Source organism: Ambystoma mexicanum, chromosome 2q, assembly GCF_040938575.1.
Source record: "Ambystoma mexicanum isolate Mex_15411 chromosome 2q, UKY_AmexF1_1, whole genome shotgun sequence".
NCBI classification, from domain to species: Eukaryota; Metazoa; Chordata; class Amphibia; order Caudata; family Ambystomatidae; genus Ambystoma; species Ambystoma mexicanum.
Genome location: NC_090924.1, coordinates 1,432,386,582 through 1,432,407,534, shown reverse-complemented (window position 1 = coordinate 1,432,407,534; position 20,953 = coordinate 1,432,386,582). Strand labels below are relative to the sequence as shown.

Below are 20,953 nucleotides of genomic sequence, written 5' to 3'. Positions count from 1 at the left end.
GTCGCACCTCGCACCACCTGACTTGCTTGACGCTGCCACCCTTCTCCTCCCTGCCAACTGGTACAGCTGTACACCTCTACTGTGCCCCTCTGTATCCTACCCTCTGCTGTATATCTTTCTATTGTTACCTTTGCAAAGTGCTCTGTTGTGCATCTGCAAGGTTGCATAGCTCTGTAATGCCCTCAGTTATTTATCCGTACTGTTGTATACCTCTCTAAAGTGCTCCATTGTTTCTCAAAGCTCGGTCCGTGCTCAATAAATACCATAATAATATTGTGAGGAATTCAACCATCCGCACAGGGAGAGTGCGCTCGCCTGGGCATTTTGAATTTTTAAAAATGAAACTGAATGATGGGAGATCAACCTCTGATAATTTGTGTGACCATTCTGCACACATTTGCCCTGCTCACCACATGAAATGCATAGTCACGTGTACTCCAGGAGGATACAGCCTACAGGCGCTGTCCTCCCCTGTCATGTTCAGCCTGAATGTGACAGCCACGGGTACATCAAAGCATCTCAAGAAGGGGTAAGGCACACCTTCCACTGGCCATGGGCAGCCTAATTAAAATATCAAGCGCCCCATGGATCTGCCTTGCTATTGTCTAGTTTGGCTGGTGGCAGTGGATAGTAATGGGAAATAATGAAGGCAAGCCTGTTTGAAGGGGCTTGGTTGCAGGACAGACAAAAAGAAGGTGGGACTCACACCTCTTTGATATGCAATATGTCAACTTGAAGCTAGTTCCCACCCCTCTGTGTGAAGGACAGAGAATGGCATGCCTGGGTCCACTACTACTGTAGGCAACCCCTGCAGAGTGGACAGCTTTCTGAGGGAGAAGTATGTGATTTAAGGGAGACAGGCAGTCTGCTCCTGTCACAAACTTCAAGGGAGACCTGCGCTTTGATCAAGAGCCACAGAGGGCTCAGTTAACCAGAGAGACACTTTGATCTACAACAGACAGGAAGATGAGTGGGACTTAGGAGTACATGGTGTCACCCCCTACCTTTCCTGTTGCAGAGCACTCTGGTTATCACCACACGCATAACAGAAGATTATTGGTGAGGACCCAGGTTTGGTTCATTAAGGTAGGCTTAGCCTGTACCAATCTCTGGGGCCCACTTGGCTTTAAAAGATTGTTGAACCCCGCATTTAGCAGATCATCCGTAGGAATAAGAAGAAGGACTCATTTGGACCCTGGCTGAAGGTACAGGCTACCTTATATCTTCTGCCAGTTAAGGAAGGCCAGGATTTCCAAGAGGGAAGCAAGATCCCTCCTCTAAACATCTCCAAGGGAACAGAGGGCGATACCAGACTCAGTGGACCCATCCAGCAGCTCCAGCACAAGGACCCCACCAGCACACAGCGTTCCCTGCCATGTTCTGCCAGCACACTTCCTAGGTGGGAAGTGCCAGAGAGTCTCTGAACAACAGAAAAGGCCGTTGCCTGCAAACAGTCTCATCAGCTTTGGGCTGTCTGCCTTGAAAAGACACCACAAGCCCTGCAGAGAAGCAAGGAGGAGTGCCACACAAGCATCAACCAGTGTCCATCTTTTATGGACATTTTCGAGGCAGTCAAGCCATCGAACCGTGACCTGCTGCACCACTGACTGTTGTCAAGCTGCAGTCACTCAAGCCACCCAAGACACCTCGACCAGAGTTCCAGATCCACCAGCCAGCACAGAGAAAATATTGCTTGACCCCGAGCTGCCGTATAGACCAGCCTGCAGCCATCCATCCAGACTCACGTGCCAAACTCCCTGCCACCTGATACCCGCAGCTGTTTCCCGTTTTGAACTCTGTCGCAGGAGCTGCAAAGCGTTCTGGAAATGTCTTGATGCTTTCAAGCATCAAGAACATCTCAAGCACCAGGTACATTGTGGTTCTGTCCCCCTAGTCCTTTTCCGAAGGCCCCTAGTGACATTTATGACTCCTTGCTCCCTTGGTGCTGAAACCAAATAACCTTGAACAGTTAAGACTGATTGCTTTACCAACTACCCTCCTGTCAGTATCCAGAGTGTCGGAATTGAAACAATATTATGCCTCCTATCGCAGCAATTGTATGTGTATTGGCCTACGCCAAGTTGTCTAAAACATCATATGCGAACAAACTCCGCGGCAAGGTTTTGACCTTAGAGAAAGTAATGTAAGTCGCCATCTTGGATTAAGCCACCATTTTAGGTTCTCCTGTAATGTGGAAGTCACCCTGAACATCAAAATGGAGGCCGAATGACATTCTGAGTAAGATTCTGGCCGTTGTGACCTCCGTACACACGAATAATTAATATGCCTGCAGGCCACTTGTCGGGGTCGCGAACTGAGACCTCGTCCTATTGTTGACCTATGTGTAAATGTACAACTATATCAGAGAAACTAATCAAAATGCATATATTATAGGATTGACCTGGCTAGGAACCCATAGGCCCGACTCCTATAATGGTTAACCCGCGAGAGGGTTGGCCAAGGGCTGGACAAATCATAAAAAAGACCCAAGTATTCCAATGTACGGTTTCTCTTACTAATGCATCAAACCTTCGTTGAAGTTCGTTACTTTACTCTGAGAGCCGAATAGCTATCCGTTTATCAATTGACTTTGGTAACTGTTGTAGCTTTTAAATAAAGCACTTGTATGCTCTTTGTAACCTGTGTTGGTGTGTTTCTTTCTGGGCTTCCCGGCCTCATATTATTTTTATGTTTTCACAGTTGGCGCCCGAATAGGGACCCTCAAGATTGATGCCGGATCATTGAAGGTTGACGCAGACTATCGAACCGGGATTGGACGGTGTGATACTGCGGACCTGACCAAACGAGCTGCGATACCTCGACAGCACTGCACGATCCAATCCTTGGACGATAGTCGTGTAGTCTGACACGGCATCTTGACGAGGGTCCATTTTTTGAGGCGGGCAGAATTGTCAAAACCACCAAACACAAGGTAAAATTCGTTAGGTAAGTTCTTTGGTAAACCGTACGGTCCTCCTTAGGTTTGGTCAGGTGCAGTCGTGACCCGGCTCTTAATTTAACCCTGACAATTCCAATTTGGCGTATTGTATCTGCAGACACAATTATTGACCAGGTAACACCAATTTTTTGTGAAATGCCTGGGAAATTGTCTAGCTGCTTTAGGGCTCTGTTCCGCAGCGATCGACAATCTTTGGTATTTAGCTGCCCGGCACCACAGGAGGGGTCGCCGGCATGTACTATGTACTGTAACTATGGCATTGGAAGTATAGTATTTAATGATATTTGGCACAGACAAACCAGACATGCCTCCGAATTTCAGTGGCCAATCAATGGTAGTTTCGAGATCCCCCGTATTGAATACCTAAAATCGGTCTTGCTAAAAAAGAAGGCCAGACCTGCAGCATTTGATGTTTTGCAGAATTGGAAAAAAGAAGCGTTGCAGCAGCTTAAAAGTTGGGATAAACATGCACGCCATCATAAAACAAATGCCGAAAAAGCGTTGTTATATGATAAAGAAAAACATTCGGAGTCAGTCAAAAACATGGATAGGGCTTTCTCACTAGGTATCCAGAAAATGTATCCCTCTAAAGATTTCCATGTTTCTGAAGAATTTATTGAAAAATTGTTAAACGAACGCAGGCCTGGTGCCTCTGCGCCACCTCTGTATGATCCTCTCCCGGGTACTCTGCCCCTTCCTGCTGTTATTCCTGTTCCCCCTGTGCAACCTATTGTTCCCATTCCTCTAGTTGTTGTTCCTCCACCTATCGCACCACCCCTTTCTCCTACGCCGATCGTTGCACCCCCATTGAATTTGCCCGCACCTTTTCTCCCGAGTAGTTCTGTATTAACTGAAGTTGATCAGGGTGCGGGGTCGAAGATTGTCACTCGAAATACTGTTTCTACAGGCAAGAAACAGGAATTATTTGCATGGGATAAGCACTGTATGGAGAAAGGTGATCAAGTTAACGTTTTTTCCACATTATCAAATATGGACAATTTTCCCGAGAAAAATGTTTTTATCGAAGGTTTGGGGACTCATTTATGTGTAATGTGGGGTAGATTACAAAATTTGGATATCCCGCAACGGGTGAGGGATGTAAATACTTTAACGCTTTCGAGGGACACAGAGGAGAAAGTACAAGGTCATGTTGAGAGATTGTTTGAGTATAGGAGGGACTTCAAAAGATTACGAGATGAGGATGAGGAAGACGACAGTATGTATGTACAGAAACGGTTCCTTCCGTGTCGTAGATCGGCACCTGAGGAAGTACGAATTTGTACCAAAGATGCGATTCGATGGATCTCGGATTCATCGGTACCGCCAGATGAAGTATATGACACATATAGTCAGTATACAGTAGAAATGCAGAAGAAGGTGATTCAGGTAATGGTACAGTACCTACAAGATGAATGTGTAAGGAAGAAGGTTAGTTGTCCTATAGAATTATTGGGTATTTGTAAGAGGGCTTTTTCGCCCGACACTTCTTTAGCTGCCTTAGCGCTCGACCTGGCTCTATTGCTTAGTAAGCGATCAGAGTTACCTACATCTCAGTTGCCTATGAGAGAGGTTAATCCGACATTTGTCCCAAAGGTCGAGATTCCTGCTAACGCTGGGACTGGTGCACCTGCTGTGAACATCCCTGCACACTATGTATCGCAATTTCTTCACGTCCCGTTTTCACGACAGGAAGTGAACACTATTAGACAATCAATTCCCGACATCAGAAAAAACCCAACAGGGTTTTACAAAGAGATAGAGTCGGTTTTGCAGTCCTCTGTGTTCACCTTAAGTGACATTGACTTGCTATTCCCTGTACTCCTGCCCGTAGATTTATGGAAGCAGGTTCGAACAATAGACGATGTGCCAGGGTTAGGAGATACGTGGGCTAACATGACTAGGTTTGATGGGGAAAGACCAGCTGGTGAAAAACCACCTCAGGTAATACTTAATTTGCCTGATAGAATTGTCGCAAAATTGAAAACCATAATTCCTGAGAAAAGAATTATTTGGGACAAGATTACGGCCTGTGTTCAAGGAAAGACTGAAGGTGCCACTGAGTTCTTTAATAGATTCAAACAGGTATTTTCTGATTTCAGTGGCCAGGACTTGGGCACAGAGTCCGAGAAAAGGTTGTTTGTGGACAAATTTGTATGTGGGTTGTTGCCCGACATCCAGTCACAGATTATGTCCTCTGAGAGCGCTTGGCAGGCGAAGTCCCAATCTGAAGTTTTGCACATGGCTCAGTATTATGAGAACCGTGTGAATAATGAAAAAGAGAAAATAGAGAAGAGGAAAGGAGATTTGAAGACTAAAGTATTGTTACAACAAATTGTTAGAAATCCCAGAGGAGGTACATCACAGACCAGAGGTCAGTATGTCCCAAAAGGAAACGCTCCTTTGGGTCATGTGAATGTTAATCAATGTGCCTATTGCCGCCAGGAAGGTCATTGGCGAGCACAGTGCCCCGTCCTTCGACAAAGGTCAAACAATGCGTTTGGGAGTATGGGTAGACGACCTAGAGGTCGCCCTGGAGCAGGGGGCACTGATAGAGGTCAGTTTTCACAAGATCCTCAGCAACCTTTTTCATGGGAAAATCAGACTTCGAGTGTGGACGCAAGAAACATATTTGATCACCCTTCTGCTGCCTACCTTTCTGAAGAGCTTCCTTCCGATGACATTTTGTTTTGTTAGGACTGCCCGAAGAAGGGTTTGGAAACTTCACCTATTCCCGTTAATCAGAAAGGTCCCTACGTTGAATTGTTAGTGGGGAATAGGAAACATCAGTTTTTGATAGACACTGGAGCACAGAAGTGCTCCATTGATCATTCCCGGATTCCAAACATTCCACTGTCAGGGCAAACAAATGTTTCTGTAGGGTTTTCTGGTATACCAATTGTCTGTCCGGTTCCGTAGCCGGTGTCTGTTTCTTTGGGTCCCTTTACGGACCATTGCCCTTTCCTTCTGACTTCGAACTGTGGAGAGAATTTTCTGGGGTTAAATTTGTTAAAGAAACTGAATGCAGTAATTCATTGTTCCTCTGATGGAGTACGACTGACGGTTTCACCACAGCAACTTCCCAATTCTCAGTTTTTGACTCGACCATTGCCTCCTGAGTTTAGTGTTGTCCCGGAATGTTTATGGGCGGTTGACAACAATGATGTTGGGGTACTACAGATTGACCTCGTTAAAATAGTTTTGAAACATGGAGTTAAATTACCACGCATTCCGCAGTATAAAATGTCAGTTGAGGGCGAGCGTGCTTTGAAGTGCATTGTCTCCGATTTTGTGCACCGAGGGGTGATTGAGGAGATTTCAGGCAGTTTAAGTAACAGCCCGATTTTACCTGTATACAAGAAAGGCGACAATGCAATCCCATACCGTTTTATAATTGATCTTTGTGCTATTAACAAAGTTGTCGCCCCGCAATTTCCAATTGTGCCTGATGTAACAACGATACTAACAATGATCCCTGCTACAGCTACTCACTTTAGTGTTGTGGATCTAAAGAATGCTTTCTTTAGTATTCCTATACACAAGGAGAGTAGATATTTGTTTGCGTTCACCTTGGGGGGACGTTCATTCACATTTACTTGGGCACCTCAAGGTTATACTGAAAGTCCAAGCACTTATAGTAGAGCTTTGAAAGAGCAGCTTGACACCCTTGAATTTCCACCTACTTGTACACCACTTCAGTATGTCGATGATTTGATTTTGGCTGCAGATTCTGAAAGTGCTTGTAAAGAAGGCACTGTATTGTTACTTATTCATCTGGCCGAAAACTGTCATAAAGCTTCGCTCAAGAAATTTCAATATTGTTGCCAGGAGGTCGCCTATTTAGGTTACCTCCTGTCAAAGGAGGGGAGAAGATTGACACCTGAAAGAATAAAACACATTTCTGGCATGTCTGTTCCAAATACGCAGAAGGAAGTCAGAGCCTTAATAGGTATGGCTTCTTACTGTAGGTTGTGGATCCCGAACTTTTCACTAGTGATAAAACCGATGTTGGCTTTGACGAAGAAGGGCATTTCTCTGCCACTGCCATGGAAATCGGAACATCAACGATCATTTGAGCTTCTCAAAACTGCGTTATGCTCTGCACCGGTTCTGGGTACTCCAAATTATGACAAGGCCTTTGTGTTGTTTGTGCATGAATGTGATGGATGTGCTTTGGCTGTGTTGACGCAGGAACATGGAGGGAAAAATAGGCCGTGTGGCTACTACTCCTCCGCCCTTGATCCTGTTGCATGCACTTTGCCGAGATGTTTGCGAGCTGTCGCTGCTGCTGCCGCGTCTGTAAAACAGAGTGAAGGAATGGTCCTAGGCCATGATTTAATTTTGATGGTACCTCACTCTGTAGATGTTCTATTGAATAAGACTCAAACACAACACCTCACCTCTGCACGACTGACAAGGTATGAATTAATTCTGTTTGCCCCTCACATTCAAATTAAGAGGTGTTGTGTTCTTAATCCGGCTGAACTTCTACCTTTCCCGCAAAATACTGTTTGCGGTGACGAAGAATTACATGACTGCCTGTATACCACTGAAAAGGAAACGAAGGGCAGGATAGACCTTATAGATACTCCTTTTGACAATGCAGAAGGGGAGCTGTTTTGTGATGGCTCCTGCTTCAAACTTCCAGATGGTACATCTACAGCTGCTTACGCAGTTACTACGTTGAGTACGGTTGTTGAAACTAAGAGAATTCCGCATAAATCCGCGCAGGCCGCAGAGATTATAGCGTTGACCCGAGCTTGTGAACTCTCCGAAGGGCATATAGTAAACATATATACTGATAGCCAGTACGCCTTTGGGGTGGCTCACAACTTCGGGAGGCTCTGGTCGGAAAGCGGGTTCCTAACCTCACATGGGACCAAGATTCAGCACGGTCCCCTGATAGTGCAATTGCTTTCGGCACTCTCACTCCCAAGGCAGTTAGCGATCATGAAATGTGCAGCACATCGTAAGGTTATAGATGATGTGGGAAAAGGGAACGCTTTTGGTGACCAGATAGCCAGGCAAACGGCCACAGACCTTAGCGCAGACATGTATGCTCTAAGGGAAACAAAAGATGCCTATGTAATGGATGAGGGTATCGGGTCTGTGCGGGATATTCAAACTGATGCCACAATAGAGGAGTCTAAAAGGTGGGCTGAAGGAATGGGGAAACTGGATGATGATGGGTGTTGGGTGGATACATCTGAAGGAAAATGGTTGCTCCCTGATTCATATGTGCTGGCAATGGTTACGATGGCACACGGTCCTACGCATGTGTGTGCTCAGCAGATCACGAAAATGTTAGAACAAGTATGGGTGAATGATAAAATTTCGAAGATTGTGCAGCGCCATGTTCAGAATTGTATGATTTGCTTACAGCACAATGTGGGGAAGGGGACAGTAACTCCAAGGGGAAGCTTTGGGCCCCCTTCTGTTCCCTTCGAGGTCATCCACTTTGATTTTATTGAGATGGAACGGTGCAACAATCTAAAATATGTTCTTGTGATTATTTGTGCTTTTAGTAAATGGGTCGAGGCTTTTCCCGTTAAAGATGCTACTACTATGCAAAGACTATGGTAAAAGAATTCTTTCCACGATTTGTGCTTCCGAGGGTCATTTGGTTGGACAATGGTCCCCATTTTGTTGCAGCAGTAATTTTGTAGATATGCACAGCGTTACACATTGAAAAGCGATTTCACTCGGCTAGACACCCTCAAAGTGCTGGGTTGGTAGAGAGACATAACGGTATCTTAAAGAATAAGCTTGCAAAAACATGTGCCGATACCAAATTGAAATGGCCAGATGCCTTACCTATTGTTTTGTTAGCTATGCGTACCACATCTCAAACTAAGACTGGGCTTTCTCCATTTGAGGTAGTGATGGGGAGACCTGCTAACATTTGGGGTCTTCCAAAGCCTAAAGCATTGAGGGAGGTAGAAAATGTATTGCTTGTAGACTTCTGTAACCAGTTGACTAAAAATCTGTATCTCATTTATCATCAGGTCCAATCAGCTTTACCTGTACGGTTTACGGGCCCAGGACACGATATTCAGCCTGGAAGTTGGGTCCTTGTGAAGGCCTACGAAAGGTCTTCCTGTCTCACTCCTGGCTGGAGGGGACCTTACCAGGTGCTGTTGGTCACTCAGAGAGCAGTGCGGGTGGCTGGAAAAAAACATTGGATCCACGCGACGCATGTCAAGAAACTTCCTCACCCGACGCCGCACGTTACAGAAGAATCAGAACCCCTCGCTGATGCTACAATCTCTGATCCTGGAGTGGCAAACAGCACTGTGAGTGTGTCGGAGAATTTCTCTGAGCCCATGGAGCTTGGGGAACAGTCCATTTCGTCTCTGCACTCTTCGAAAAGTAACTTCCGGAAAACATTGTTTCAAGTTCTGCGGCTTCCGTCGCCTCCGATACGTCGCTTCCCTCAGGAAGTGACATCGCCTTGTTTCCGGATCAAACAGTTCTGGGTACCACCAGGAACAACCTTCGACGAAGAAAATAGAACTAAGGCACGGGTCTTTTCCGTGCATTTGGAAAGAAGAAGTGATTGAAAGTTTTCTCTTGTAAAAGAAAGTTCCTTTCGAACAAAAGCAAAAAAACAGGGATTCTGCTGGCTAGGGTTTTGAAGGACTAAGAAGTCGCGCGACCGTAGTGTCGCCAGCAACGAAAATTGGGGTCGTCGATTAAGAAACTACGATGCCTGCCACCTCCACCGCTGCTCCCCGCACTGGACTTGTAAATAAGGGGTTGACCAACTCGGACAACGAACAATGTGCCTGGGCCCCGAAAACGTATTGCTGTGTTGTATTAATAATAATTGGAATTTGTGTAATTACTGCTGTGGGACTTTGGTACTTCGAAGAAATTTACCCTCTAAAACCTCTACTGCCAATTGAGATTGTACCTACTGCTTTGACTACCTCTGTACACCTCCACACCTTGTCACCTAGAGACTCCCAGCATAGACGAAAGTATCATAATAACACTTTAATGATAGTAATGAATGCAAAGCATGCCATTTTTAATACGAGTAATTGCTGGATTTGCACCCATTTACCGCAACATGGGAACAAGGGGCTAGGATGGTATATTCACCCTTTACCTTTAACGACTGCTTGCTATGCTTCTCTTAGAGCACTATTCTTTGGCCGTTGGAATGATAGCGTCTCAGGGAACTTTGATGGAACTAATTTAAATGATTTTGAGAAACGTGAATTGACTCCCCTGGGATGCTCGCTTTTTGCAAATAGAAGTAGACCTAATGTTGCTTCTATTAGGTCATCTGATAAACGATCTCTTCCTTTCCAAACTCTAATTTCCTTTAAAATGGCTCCGATAGGCAATAAGGATGCTGTGCCTCCTTCCTACTCTATTAATCATAGCCCCGATTCAGTCCCCTTTTGTGTACAAAGAAATGGCACTCGGCCAATAGGAGATTTTGAAGGTTGTGTGAACATTGTAAATTTGACTGGGTAGAACAGGCCTCTGTACGTAGGGGGGCCTGTATATTTCGTTTGTGGTAGTTCAGCATTTCCCTGGTTGCCCAAGGATTGGCAGGGAACCTGTTATTTAGGAATCCTGTTACCTGGGGTATTTGTAGCTAGTACATTGGAAGTTTCTAAGGCTCGCCCACGGCGGGACGAGGATGGGGATACCCCTGGGCAAGTATTGGGAGATATAGCGAAATCAGTTGTGCCATTTTGGGGACAGATATCAAACTCTGAAAATATTAGGGGACTAGCAAGAGTACTAGAGAGAACCATCAACCGGACCACGGATATACTCTACAATATGACACTAGAACAAAAGGCAATAAGATTGGTAGCACTCCAAAATCGGATAGCATTAGATGTCATTCTGGCAGAACGTGGTGGAGTATGCAAATTAGTGGTGTCCGCTTGCTGTGTTTTTGTACCAGACTCCTCACCGACAATTTTTAAAGCAATATAGAACTTGCACATCCTTAGTTCTGAGGTGCATGTTCCTGTGGGAGATTGGAATATTAGCGCCTGGTTCTGGGATTCTCTACGATCCTGGGGTTGGAAGGTGCTTTCTGTTATCTTGGTTATTTTGGGAATCCTGCTATTCCTTTGTTGCTGTTTCCAATGTCTACCTAGTATATGTGCAATGCTAGGGGGGTGTTGTGCTCAAGCGGTGAGCACAGTAGGGCACAAAATGTACGCCCCAGATACAGCATCTAAAGAGTTTGTGTTACAAGAGGTTCTGATGAACGACCTAATGGCTATAGACATTACAGATAATGATTCAGGATGTATAGACAACAATGCATGGAGTTATTTACGAGAGTATTAGAAGTGATATTAGCACTTGGCATAGGCCAAAAGGAGGGTTTGTCGGAATTGAAACAATATTATGCCTCCTATCGCAGCAATTGTATGTGTATTGGCCTACGGCAAGTTGTCTAAAACATCATATGTGAACAAAATCCGCGGCAAGGTTTTGACCTTAGAGAAAGTAATGTAAATCGCCATCTTGGATTACGCCACCATTTTAGGTTCTTCTGTAATGTGGAAGTCACCCTGAACATCAAAATGGAGGCCGAATGACATTCTGAGTAAGATTCTGGCCATTGTGACCTCCGTACACACAAATAATTAATATGCCTGCAGGCCACTTGTCGGGGTCGCGAACTGAGACCTCGTCCATTTGTTGACCTATGTGTAAATGTACAACTATATCAGTGAAACTAATCAAAATGCATATATTATAGGATTGACCTGGCTAGGAACCCATAGGCCTGACTCCTATAATGGTTAACCCGCGAGAGGGTTGGCCAAGGGCTGGACAAATCATATGAAAGACCCAAGTATTCCAATGTACGGTCTCTCTTACTAATGCATCGAACCTTCGTTGAAGTTCGTTACGTTACTCTGAGAGCCGAATAGATATCCGTTTGTCAATTGACTTTGGTAACTGTTGTAGCTTTTAAATAAAGCACTTGTATGTTCTTTGTAACCTGTGTTGGTGTGTTTCTTTCTGGGCTTCCCGGCCTCATATTATTTTTATGTTTTCACAAGAGTGCTTCCCTTTCCTTCGTGAAGCTGTCTGTCCTCTGTGTTCCTTTACAGGGTGGATTGTATTTTGTATTGTGTTAGAACTGTCTGTTGTAATAATAATAAAGTAGATATTTTTAATACAATCTTGACTGGACAGTCCCTTTTATCATTGGGTTAAATTGTATTTTCGCTGTGTTGCAACTAACCAACGATCCACAACCTTGCGTAGCTAAGCCTACCGTTCCATCCACGTTACCAAAATTGGACAAGGAGGTTTATAATTTACTTGTGTTCCAGTCTGTTCAAATCCTTTCTGGTGTTCTAGAGGTGTGGGGCTGATTGATGGTTTAGAAACCGATATTCATCCCTGGACCACTGGTGCCCCGGAAGTTGATTTGTCACAAATATAAATATGATAGCAATAAAATGTTCCTTAAGGGGGGGACTTGCAATTAAGCTTACCCCACCTACACTGTATCTAAAGGTAGTTCCTCTGCCACCATTTGGTGTGTTGGCTACCCTACATTTTTTGGTTGAGTTGTGTCCCTGAAAAGAGGTGATGTTTTTAAAAGTACCCATTGAGATTACAGAAGGAATTATGTTTTTTATAATTCTGGGAAATACAGCAGCCTTTTTGTATTCTTGCCATGATTGCGGGAGCCAGATTTTGGAGTTTCACTAATATCTCAGGATGGCCTACATGTAAGATATCAGTAGCGCAGTCTTGAACCGATCAGTGCTCCAATCACTGCAGCTCTGTCTTTCTATAACGCAAGGGTCTGAGTAATTTAGAGACTATGGGCCCGATTCATGGAATTCTTTGCACGGTTGAAAGTGACTTTGTACTGCTGAAGAGTGACTTTGCACTGCCGACGCAAACTCTGATTCATGGAACTGTGCAAAGAGTATTTCTGCAGGGCAAAGTCAGTGCAAAGCCAATTTTGCAGCACAAAATGACTTTCCACTGACTTAGCACTGCAAAAATACATCTACAGGGTGATTCTCTGTGTATTGCACGTATTACGTTAAATACTAGTTGTGACTAATTTGTCTCCCAGACCATGTAATATATTGATAAGACACATTTTTGCTAGATTTGTATATGTTGACAACATGATATTGTTTATGTTAATTGAGGAGTTTCACGTCACGCATTCATGTTCAACGTGATATTGTGTTATGATGATTTATACCGTGCACTGCTACCACCCAGGGGCAGTCGCCAGGCGCTCACGGCACACATGCGTAGACGTCATACATTATGATGTCACACGCATGCTGTCCGTTTTCATTTCCTTGTGGACATATGGACTGATTCATGGAATTATTTGTGCCGAAAAACAGGGATTTGTGCGCCATTCTGCCCGCAAATCGCTGTTTAACAAATGGGGATTTGCGGGCAGAATGCCGCACAAATCCCTGTTTTTCGGCGCAAATAATTCCATGAATCTGCCCCAGAGTTTTGTATTCACACATTCCATTGCCATCCAGGTGGATGTGTGTCCTTTTTGCGTGTTTGACTATCAGATGCGGCACTCGTAGGACAAGGGGATATCCATGTGAATTTTCCATGTATTGATATTTTATTTTTGATTACTCTATGTAAGGCTCATCGGGCGCTTTTCTATGTGTAGGTGTGAGCTGCTATTGGTTCATTCAGGGCATCTGGTTGGGGACCATCAGTCCACTGGTATTTTTTTACTTTGCTTGTATTCATTCCTGATTATAACTTGCCATCACTTACCAGTTCCATCCACTAAGAGTGCCCTTGTCTTCTTCTAGGGAGGGCATTATATGTGATTAAAAGAATATTGATGTCCTTGCGATACAGTTATGTGTGCACTTGCTGCGTCAGATAGGGGTGCAGGGTGTGTTCTACTATGACGTATTGAATATTATTAAGTTGAATTGAAATTATAATGAACGTATCATTATCTTGTCTCATGTGCTTCTAAAGAAGGTGGCAATGACTAAACGCACCAACCTTGCATTTTTCCTAGTAGGCTCGTTGAATATTGAATACTACTACTACTACTACTACTACTACTGCTACTACTACTACTGCTACTACTACTACTACTACTAATAATAATAATAATAATAATAATAACTTGTCATTTATTTTTTTATTTATTATTTATTTTTATTTATTGCATTTATTACTCGCCCATACCCTTGGGTACCACAGCGATGTTACAGACAGCTTGGTTAAAACATTTCTTGGAAATTGCCAATCGGGCACAGTGCATGTGAATACTAAATAATCATACACAAAGACATTAAATGCAGGGCTTCAGTACAATGATATTTCCTGACGCATGGAAGGGGATTTTAGTCTTGGTTAAATAGCCACGTTTTCAGGGATTTCTTGAAACCTGAGAATGTTTGCTCATTTTTGATGGGGAGGGGAAGAGTGTTCCAATATGTGGGTGCGAGGTATTGGAAACTACTGCCTCCTGCCTTGGTTGTCTTGTAACGGGGGATGGCTAGGAGTAATTGACTGTTAGATCTGAGGGGCCTCTTAGATACTTTTCTGGTGATGGCGTGGTTGAGGTAGATGGGGACACATGAGTGGATGCATTTGAATGTGACGCACAGAGCTTTGAATGTGACCCTGGCTTTGATGGGGAGCCAGTGATGGTTTCTTCTAATATTTGAGATATGATCTGACTTCCTTATTCCAAGGGCCGCCCGAAGGGCTTTATTCTGAATAAGCTGTAGTTTGTTTAGATTGGCTTTAGAGGTACCCAGGTAGAGTACGTTGCAGTAGTCGAGCCTGGATAAGATTAAAGCTCTTGCCAGCGTGATACAGTTGGTGGGTGTCAAGAATTGGCGACTGAGAGCAATAAGTTTTGTGGTGTAGGAGGTAGAGGAAGAGAGGGCGTTAATGTGCTTGGTCATGGTGAGGTTGGCATCTAGGTAGACACCTAGTGTTTTTACTTGTTTGAGTACTGATATGTTTGTGCCATCAATGTTGATGGATGAGTAATCAGGATGTAATGCTTCTATTTTGGATTGGGAGCCCACAATGAGAACCTCAGTCTTCTCATCATTGAGACAGAGGCTATTTAGTGCCATCCAATTTTGGATTATGGCATATATTTTGTTGATAGTGTCGGTGTCTTGAGTGTAGTCTCCCGATAAAGGGATGAGGATCTGGGTGTCATCTGCAAAGTTGGTGTAGATGACACCCATGTCGTCTAGCGCTGAGAAGAGGAGTTTAGTGTATGCATTGTATAATGTTGGTGAGAGACAGGAACCTTGGGGGACACCAATGGGTACTATGATGGGGTTGGCGGCTTCTTTACCTATGGCGACCCTGGAGGTGCGGTCGGCAAGAAAGGATTTGATCCAGGTAGTAGCTTCGGTGGAGAAGTTGAAGTCTTTCGCTAGTGTGGCGCACAGTTTATTATGGTCTACTAAATCAAATGCTGCGGAGAGATCGAGTAGGAGGAGGATGCAGAGTTTTCCTGAGTCTCTGATGGTATCCATCTGGATTTTTAAGTCAAGGAGCGCCGTTTCTGTGCTATGGTTGGGGCGGAAGCCTGATTGCCTCGTGCCAAGGAGGTGGTTTTGTTCGAGGTGAGTTTGGACTTGGTTGTATGCTAATTTATCCAATATTTTGAGGAGAAATGGGACAGTTGTTATTGGCCTGTAATTAGTGGGCACAGTAGGGTCTAGGGTAGGTTTTTTCAGGAGAGGGGTGACCCAGGCTTCTTTGATGCTAGCTGGTACTAGGTTAGTATTGAAGGAAGCGTTCACGAAGTTGGTGATAATGGGGGTGAGGGTGTGGGCGCAGGATTTGACTACTGATGCGGGGACAGAATCGCCTCTGCAATTGGAGGCTTTGAGTTTGGCGATGGTGTCAAACACTACATTTTGGGATACTGGTGTGAAGTGGAATGGGGCGCTGGTGAATTCCTGATGTGGTCGATTTAGATTAAGGGGGGCAGGTTTGTTGGCTAGTGATTGTTTTTTGGATGTGATTTTTATTTGGAGTAGTTCAATTTTGGCTGTTAGTGTGTCTTGAATAGTGGTGCACCATTCCTTGCTGGGGATGGTTGGGTTTATGGCTGGGGTAGGGTTTTCCAATTCTTTTAGAATGGCAAATAATTCCTTGGTATCTGAGGTAGCATTGCTGATCCTATTATTATACGCATTAGATTTGTAGGTAATAGTAGCTGTTTTATAGGTTTTGTTTATTTCTTGGTAGGCTTTTTCTGCCTCTGCAGTAGGATGCTTTCTGTAGGCATGTTCACACGCGCGTTTGGTTCTTCTGAGGGCGATAAGATCATCATTGAACCAGAAGCTAGATCGCTTGTCTGAGCGTTTTGCCTTGGTGGTGAGCGGTGCTATAGCATTAATGGTTGCAGTGAGGCAGTTGTGATATATGTCTGCTAGGAGACAGGGGTTGTCACTAGTGATCGAGGTAGAATCTAGGATTTTTGAAAGAGGAGGCGTGAGGTTTTCTGGCGTGAGTTTGCGGGCGTTTCTAGTTTCATAGGTAATCATAGTTTTAGGTTTCTTTTGTGTGGGTTCGGAGGGATTGATTGTAAATACAATGTTATGGTGATCGGTCCAAGTAAGAGGGGAGATGGCCTCAATGGTTATGGGGGTATTAAGGGAGAGGATCCAATCAAGAGTCCTGCCTTTGATATGTGTGGGTGCATTAACTAGTTGGCTGAAACCCATGTCCTTCAGGGCGGAGTGAAGTGATTCTGCTTTGGCATCTTGGCTGTCATTGAAACCTAGGTTAAGGCTGTTATATAGCGCTTTTATCGAAAGTGCCTTACATAGACATTTTCTTATCTGCTGCTTGAACCTATATGCTCCTTGTTCCTGAGTGAGTGCAGAAATATGACCATTTATAAAGCACACACATCCGATTTAACGTCTTTTTGGGGCTAGTCTTCATTCCAAGATTTAGCCACGACAAAAATGTTATGATGAAAAGTCAGGTTGTCAACATACTTCAACACCAAAGATGACTGTTTCCTTCTGCACGCTTCTGCGTAAAGGACCACACACTCCCTTTTGAGAAAATAGCCTGCCCCCGTGGAATGACCGTTAAGCCGTGATCAGTGTATCTGAGGTGTTGGGCAGGTGTCTAACACTGAATTCTGATGCAAAGTCTGATTTGCATATGGTCTTTCCCCTTCTGTAATGGCTTGGCAGGTATAGAACAATGGTCTGGAGGGTTGCCAAGATCAATAGCCAGAGGTTTAAGATTAATTCTAAGACTTCCAGTACTCACCTCTTTGTTTTTGCTCTGGCACCATGAGTGGGACGGGTATGCCAAAGCATGGGTCCCATGCCTAATAGGCCTAGAGATCCAAGCTACTCCTCACTGATGATGCCAAATGAGGCTGAAACTTATCTGGGGATGCTTGTGGTCTTGTGCAGAAAAGATGCGACCTAGCATATCAGGCTGGACTACCCCTTTGGGGGTGGTGCCAAGCCTGATTTGCATATTGTCTTTCCCCTTTCTGTAATGGCTTGGCAGGCGAACACAGATGGTCTGGAGGGTTGCCCAGAGCTTTGCCAGTGGTTATGATTTATTCAAAACCTTCCAGCCATCACCTTTCTGTTTTGCCAAAGTCACCCCGAGTGGGACGGGTATGCCCAGACGTGGGTCCCGAGTCTGCCGGGCCTAGAGACCCAAGCTACTCCTCACTGATGACGCTCAACAAGGCTGAAACATGTCTGGGGATGCTTGTGGTCTCGTGCAGAAGGGATGTGACCTAGCAGTTCGGGCTGGACTGCCCCTTTTGGGGTAGGACCAAGCCTGATTTGCATATGGTTTTTCCCCTTCTGTAATGGCTTGGCAGGCTGAAAAACGATGGTCTGGAGGGTTGCCCAGAGCTTTGCCAGTGGTTATGATTTATTCAAAACCTTCCAGCCATCACCTTTCTGTTTTGCCAAAGTCACCCCGAGTGGGACGGGTATGCCCAGACGTGGGTCCCGAGTCTGCCGGGCCTAGAGACCCAAGCTACTCCTCACTGATGACGCCCAACAAGGCTGAAACATGTCTGGGGATGCTTGTGGTCTCGTGCAGAAGGGATGTGACCTAGCAGTTCGGGCTGGACTGCCCCTTTTGGGGTAGGACCAAGCCTGATTTGCATATGGTTTTTCCCCTTCTGTAATGCCTTGGCAGGCTGAAAAACGATGGTCTGGAGGGTTGCCCAGAGCTTTTCCAGTGGTTATGATTTATTCAAAACCTTCCAGCCATCACCTTTCTGTTTTGCCAAAGTCACTCCGAGTGGGACGGGTATGCCCAGACGTGGGTCCCGAGTCTGCCGGGCCTAGAGACCCAAGCTTCTCCTCACTGATGACGCCCAACAAGGCTGAAACATGTCTGGGGATGCTTGTGGTCTCGTGCAGAAGGGATGTGACCTAGCAGTTCGGGCTGGACTGCCCCTTTTGGGGTAGGACCAAGCCTGATTTGCATATGGTTTTTCCCCTTCTGTAATGGCTTGGCAGGCTGAAAAACGATGGTCTGGAGGGTTGCCCAGAGCTTTGCCAGTGGTTATGATTTATTCAAAACCTTCCAGCCATCACCTTTCTGTTTTGCCAAAGGCACCCCGAGTGGGACGGGTATGCCCAGACGTGGGTCCCGAGTCTGCCGGGCCTGGAGACCCAAGCTACTCCTCACTGATGACGCCCAACAAGGCTGAAACATGTCTGGGGATGCTTGTGGTCTCGTGCAGAAGGGATGTGACCTAGCAGTTCGGGCTGGACTGCCCCTTTTGGGGTAGGACCAAGCCTGATTTGCATATGGTTTTTCCCCTTCTGTAATGGCTTGGCAGGCTGAAAAACGATGGTCTGGAGGGTTGCCCAGAGCTTTGCCAGTGGTTATGATTTATTCAAAACCTTCCAGCCATCACCTTTCTGTTTTGCCAAAGTCACCCCGAGTGGGACGGGTATGCCCAGACGTGGGTCCCGAGTCTGCCGGGCCTAGAGACCCAAGCTACTCCTCACTGATGACGCCCAACAAGGCTGAAACATGTCTGGGGATGCTTGAGGTCTCGTGCAGAAGGGAAGTGACCTAGCAGTTTGGGATGGACTGCCCCTTTTGGGGTAGGACCAAGCCTGATTTGCATATGGTTTTTCCCCTTCTGTAATGGCTTGGCAGGCTGAAAAACGATGGTCTGGAGGGTTGCCCAGAGCTTTGCCAGTGGTTATGATTTATTCAAAACCTTCCAGCCATCACCTTTCTGTTTTGCCACTTTAGTCAGGTTACATTTTCTTCTGCAGCAAACTTCTATATGTCTCAGCTACCTTGCGTTTCTGCGTATGTACATTCACTTCATCTCTCCTCACATTTTTCTTTGATGCATATCATTTCTTCTTCTTCGATTACATGTTTCTCTTATCACTCCAGTTACATCTTTATCCTTTAAGTATTTGCATATCGTTTCAGTGCGTCTTCGTGTCTTTCCCTCATGACGTCACTCTGCTCTATTCAGAAGCTCTTCGTTGTCCATTGGTGTGTGCAGACATCCTTCCACCCTTTGATTGCGGGGGCACATTTGATACGGTCTCATACACTCGATTCGGTTTTGGGATAATACCGGGTGTCTCACATAGGGCTCTTCTTCTGCTATTCCAGTATGATGGAGGTGAGGGGGCGGGAGCTATAGATGGCGTGTCTACCTGCTCCTCTACAAGATTAATTTGAAACCTTCCAGCCATCACCTCTTTGTTTTTGCTTTGTCACCCCCAATTGGGCGGGTATTCCTACAAGTGGGTTCCTTGCCTGCTGGGACTGGCGATCCAAGCTACTCCTCAGAGATGAGGCCCAATGAGGCCAAAACATGTCTCGGGATGATTGTGGTCTTGTGAAGAAGGGATGTTACTGAACAGTTTGGGCTGGACGGCCCCTTTGGGGGTGGGACTGAGCCTGATTTGCATATGGTCTTGCCCCTTTCTGTAATGGCTTGGCAGGAGAAGAATGGTGGTCTGAAGAGTTGACCAAAGCAATTTCCAGAGGTTTAAGATTAATTCTAAACCCTCTAGCTATTACCTTTTTGTTTTTGCTTTGTCACCCTCAGTAGGACGGATATGCCCAGGCATGGGTCCAGTGTCTGCTGGGCCTAGCGACCCAACCTACTCCTCACTGATGACACCCAATTAGGCTGAAACATGTTTTTGGATACCTGTAGTCTCGTGCAGAAAGGATGCGACATAGCAGTTCGGGCTGAACTGTCCCTATGGAGGTGGGACCAAGCACGGTTAGCATATAGACTTTGGCGTTTCATTGATGGCTTGGCAGGCGAAGATCGACGGTCTGGATGGTTGCCCAGGGGAATTTCCAGAGGTTAAGATTAATTCTAAACCTTCCAGCCATCACCTCTTTGTTTTTGCAAAGAAATGTTGGTCATGTGCCAAGCAGGCATCTATTGCTAAAACATAGAAATTAATCCCATCTTTGTTGGTGCTCGAGGGCAATAGGACCGAGTGGAAGTAGTAAGACCCATTCTGGAGTGGTTGTGTGTGTAAGGCAGGCCATAGTTTTGCACTGTCTGCCATTTTTAGGCATTTTTCCAGAAGTTTGGCGTAAAGACAAATCCCTTTCCATAGCCGGAATATAGCCAAAACTTCTACTTCTCTATGTTTATTTCATTGCTGCAGAAAAGGACAAATATTCAGACGCATCATGATTCAGCAAAGACTGGGAGATTTGCTGATCTTACTTGTAGCGCAATTGATTGCTCCAAATCCAACCAACAGCTACGATTAGGGCCCTGATTCTGAGATGCCTGCAAACATAGGAAAGTGTTCTTCCATGGAGGAGAAGCACTTTCCTTAAAAGCACCATATTTTGTTAAAGTAATAATCTGGCACCCATGACATTTGCATGTGCCTGATTTACTGCTTGACAACAGCCCTAGCAACCAAGACGTATGCAGGGCAGGCACTGCAAAGCGGATTCTCCTTTCAAAAGCACTGGTGTTGCTCATAGAATATGAAG

General features: G+C 45.3%; 1 protein-coding gene across 1 annotated transcript in view; it reads left to right on the top strand.

The window, feature by feature from the left end:
- The window catches only part of LOC138568869 (brain acid soluble protein 1-like), a 53,849-nt gene extending 33,127 nt beyond the window's left edge, over positions 1 to 20,722 (top strand). Inside the window, exon 3 of the mRNA XM_069646650.1 lies at positions 20,614 to 20,722. Coding sequence (XP_069502751.1) covers positions 20,614 to 20,722 — 109 coding nt within the window. The remainder of the gene's footprint in view (positions 1 to 20,613) is intronic.
- The last annotated feature ends 231 nt before the right edge of the window (positions 20,723 to 20,953 follow it).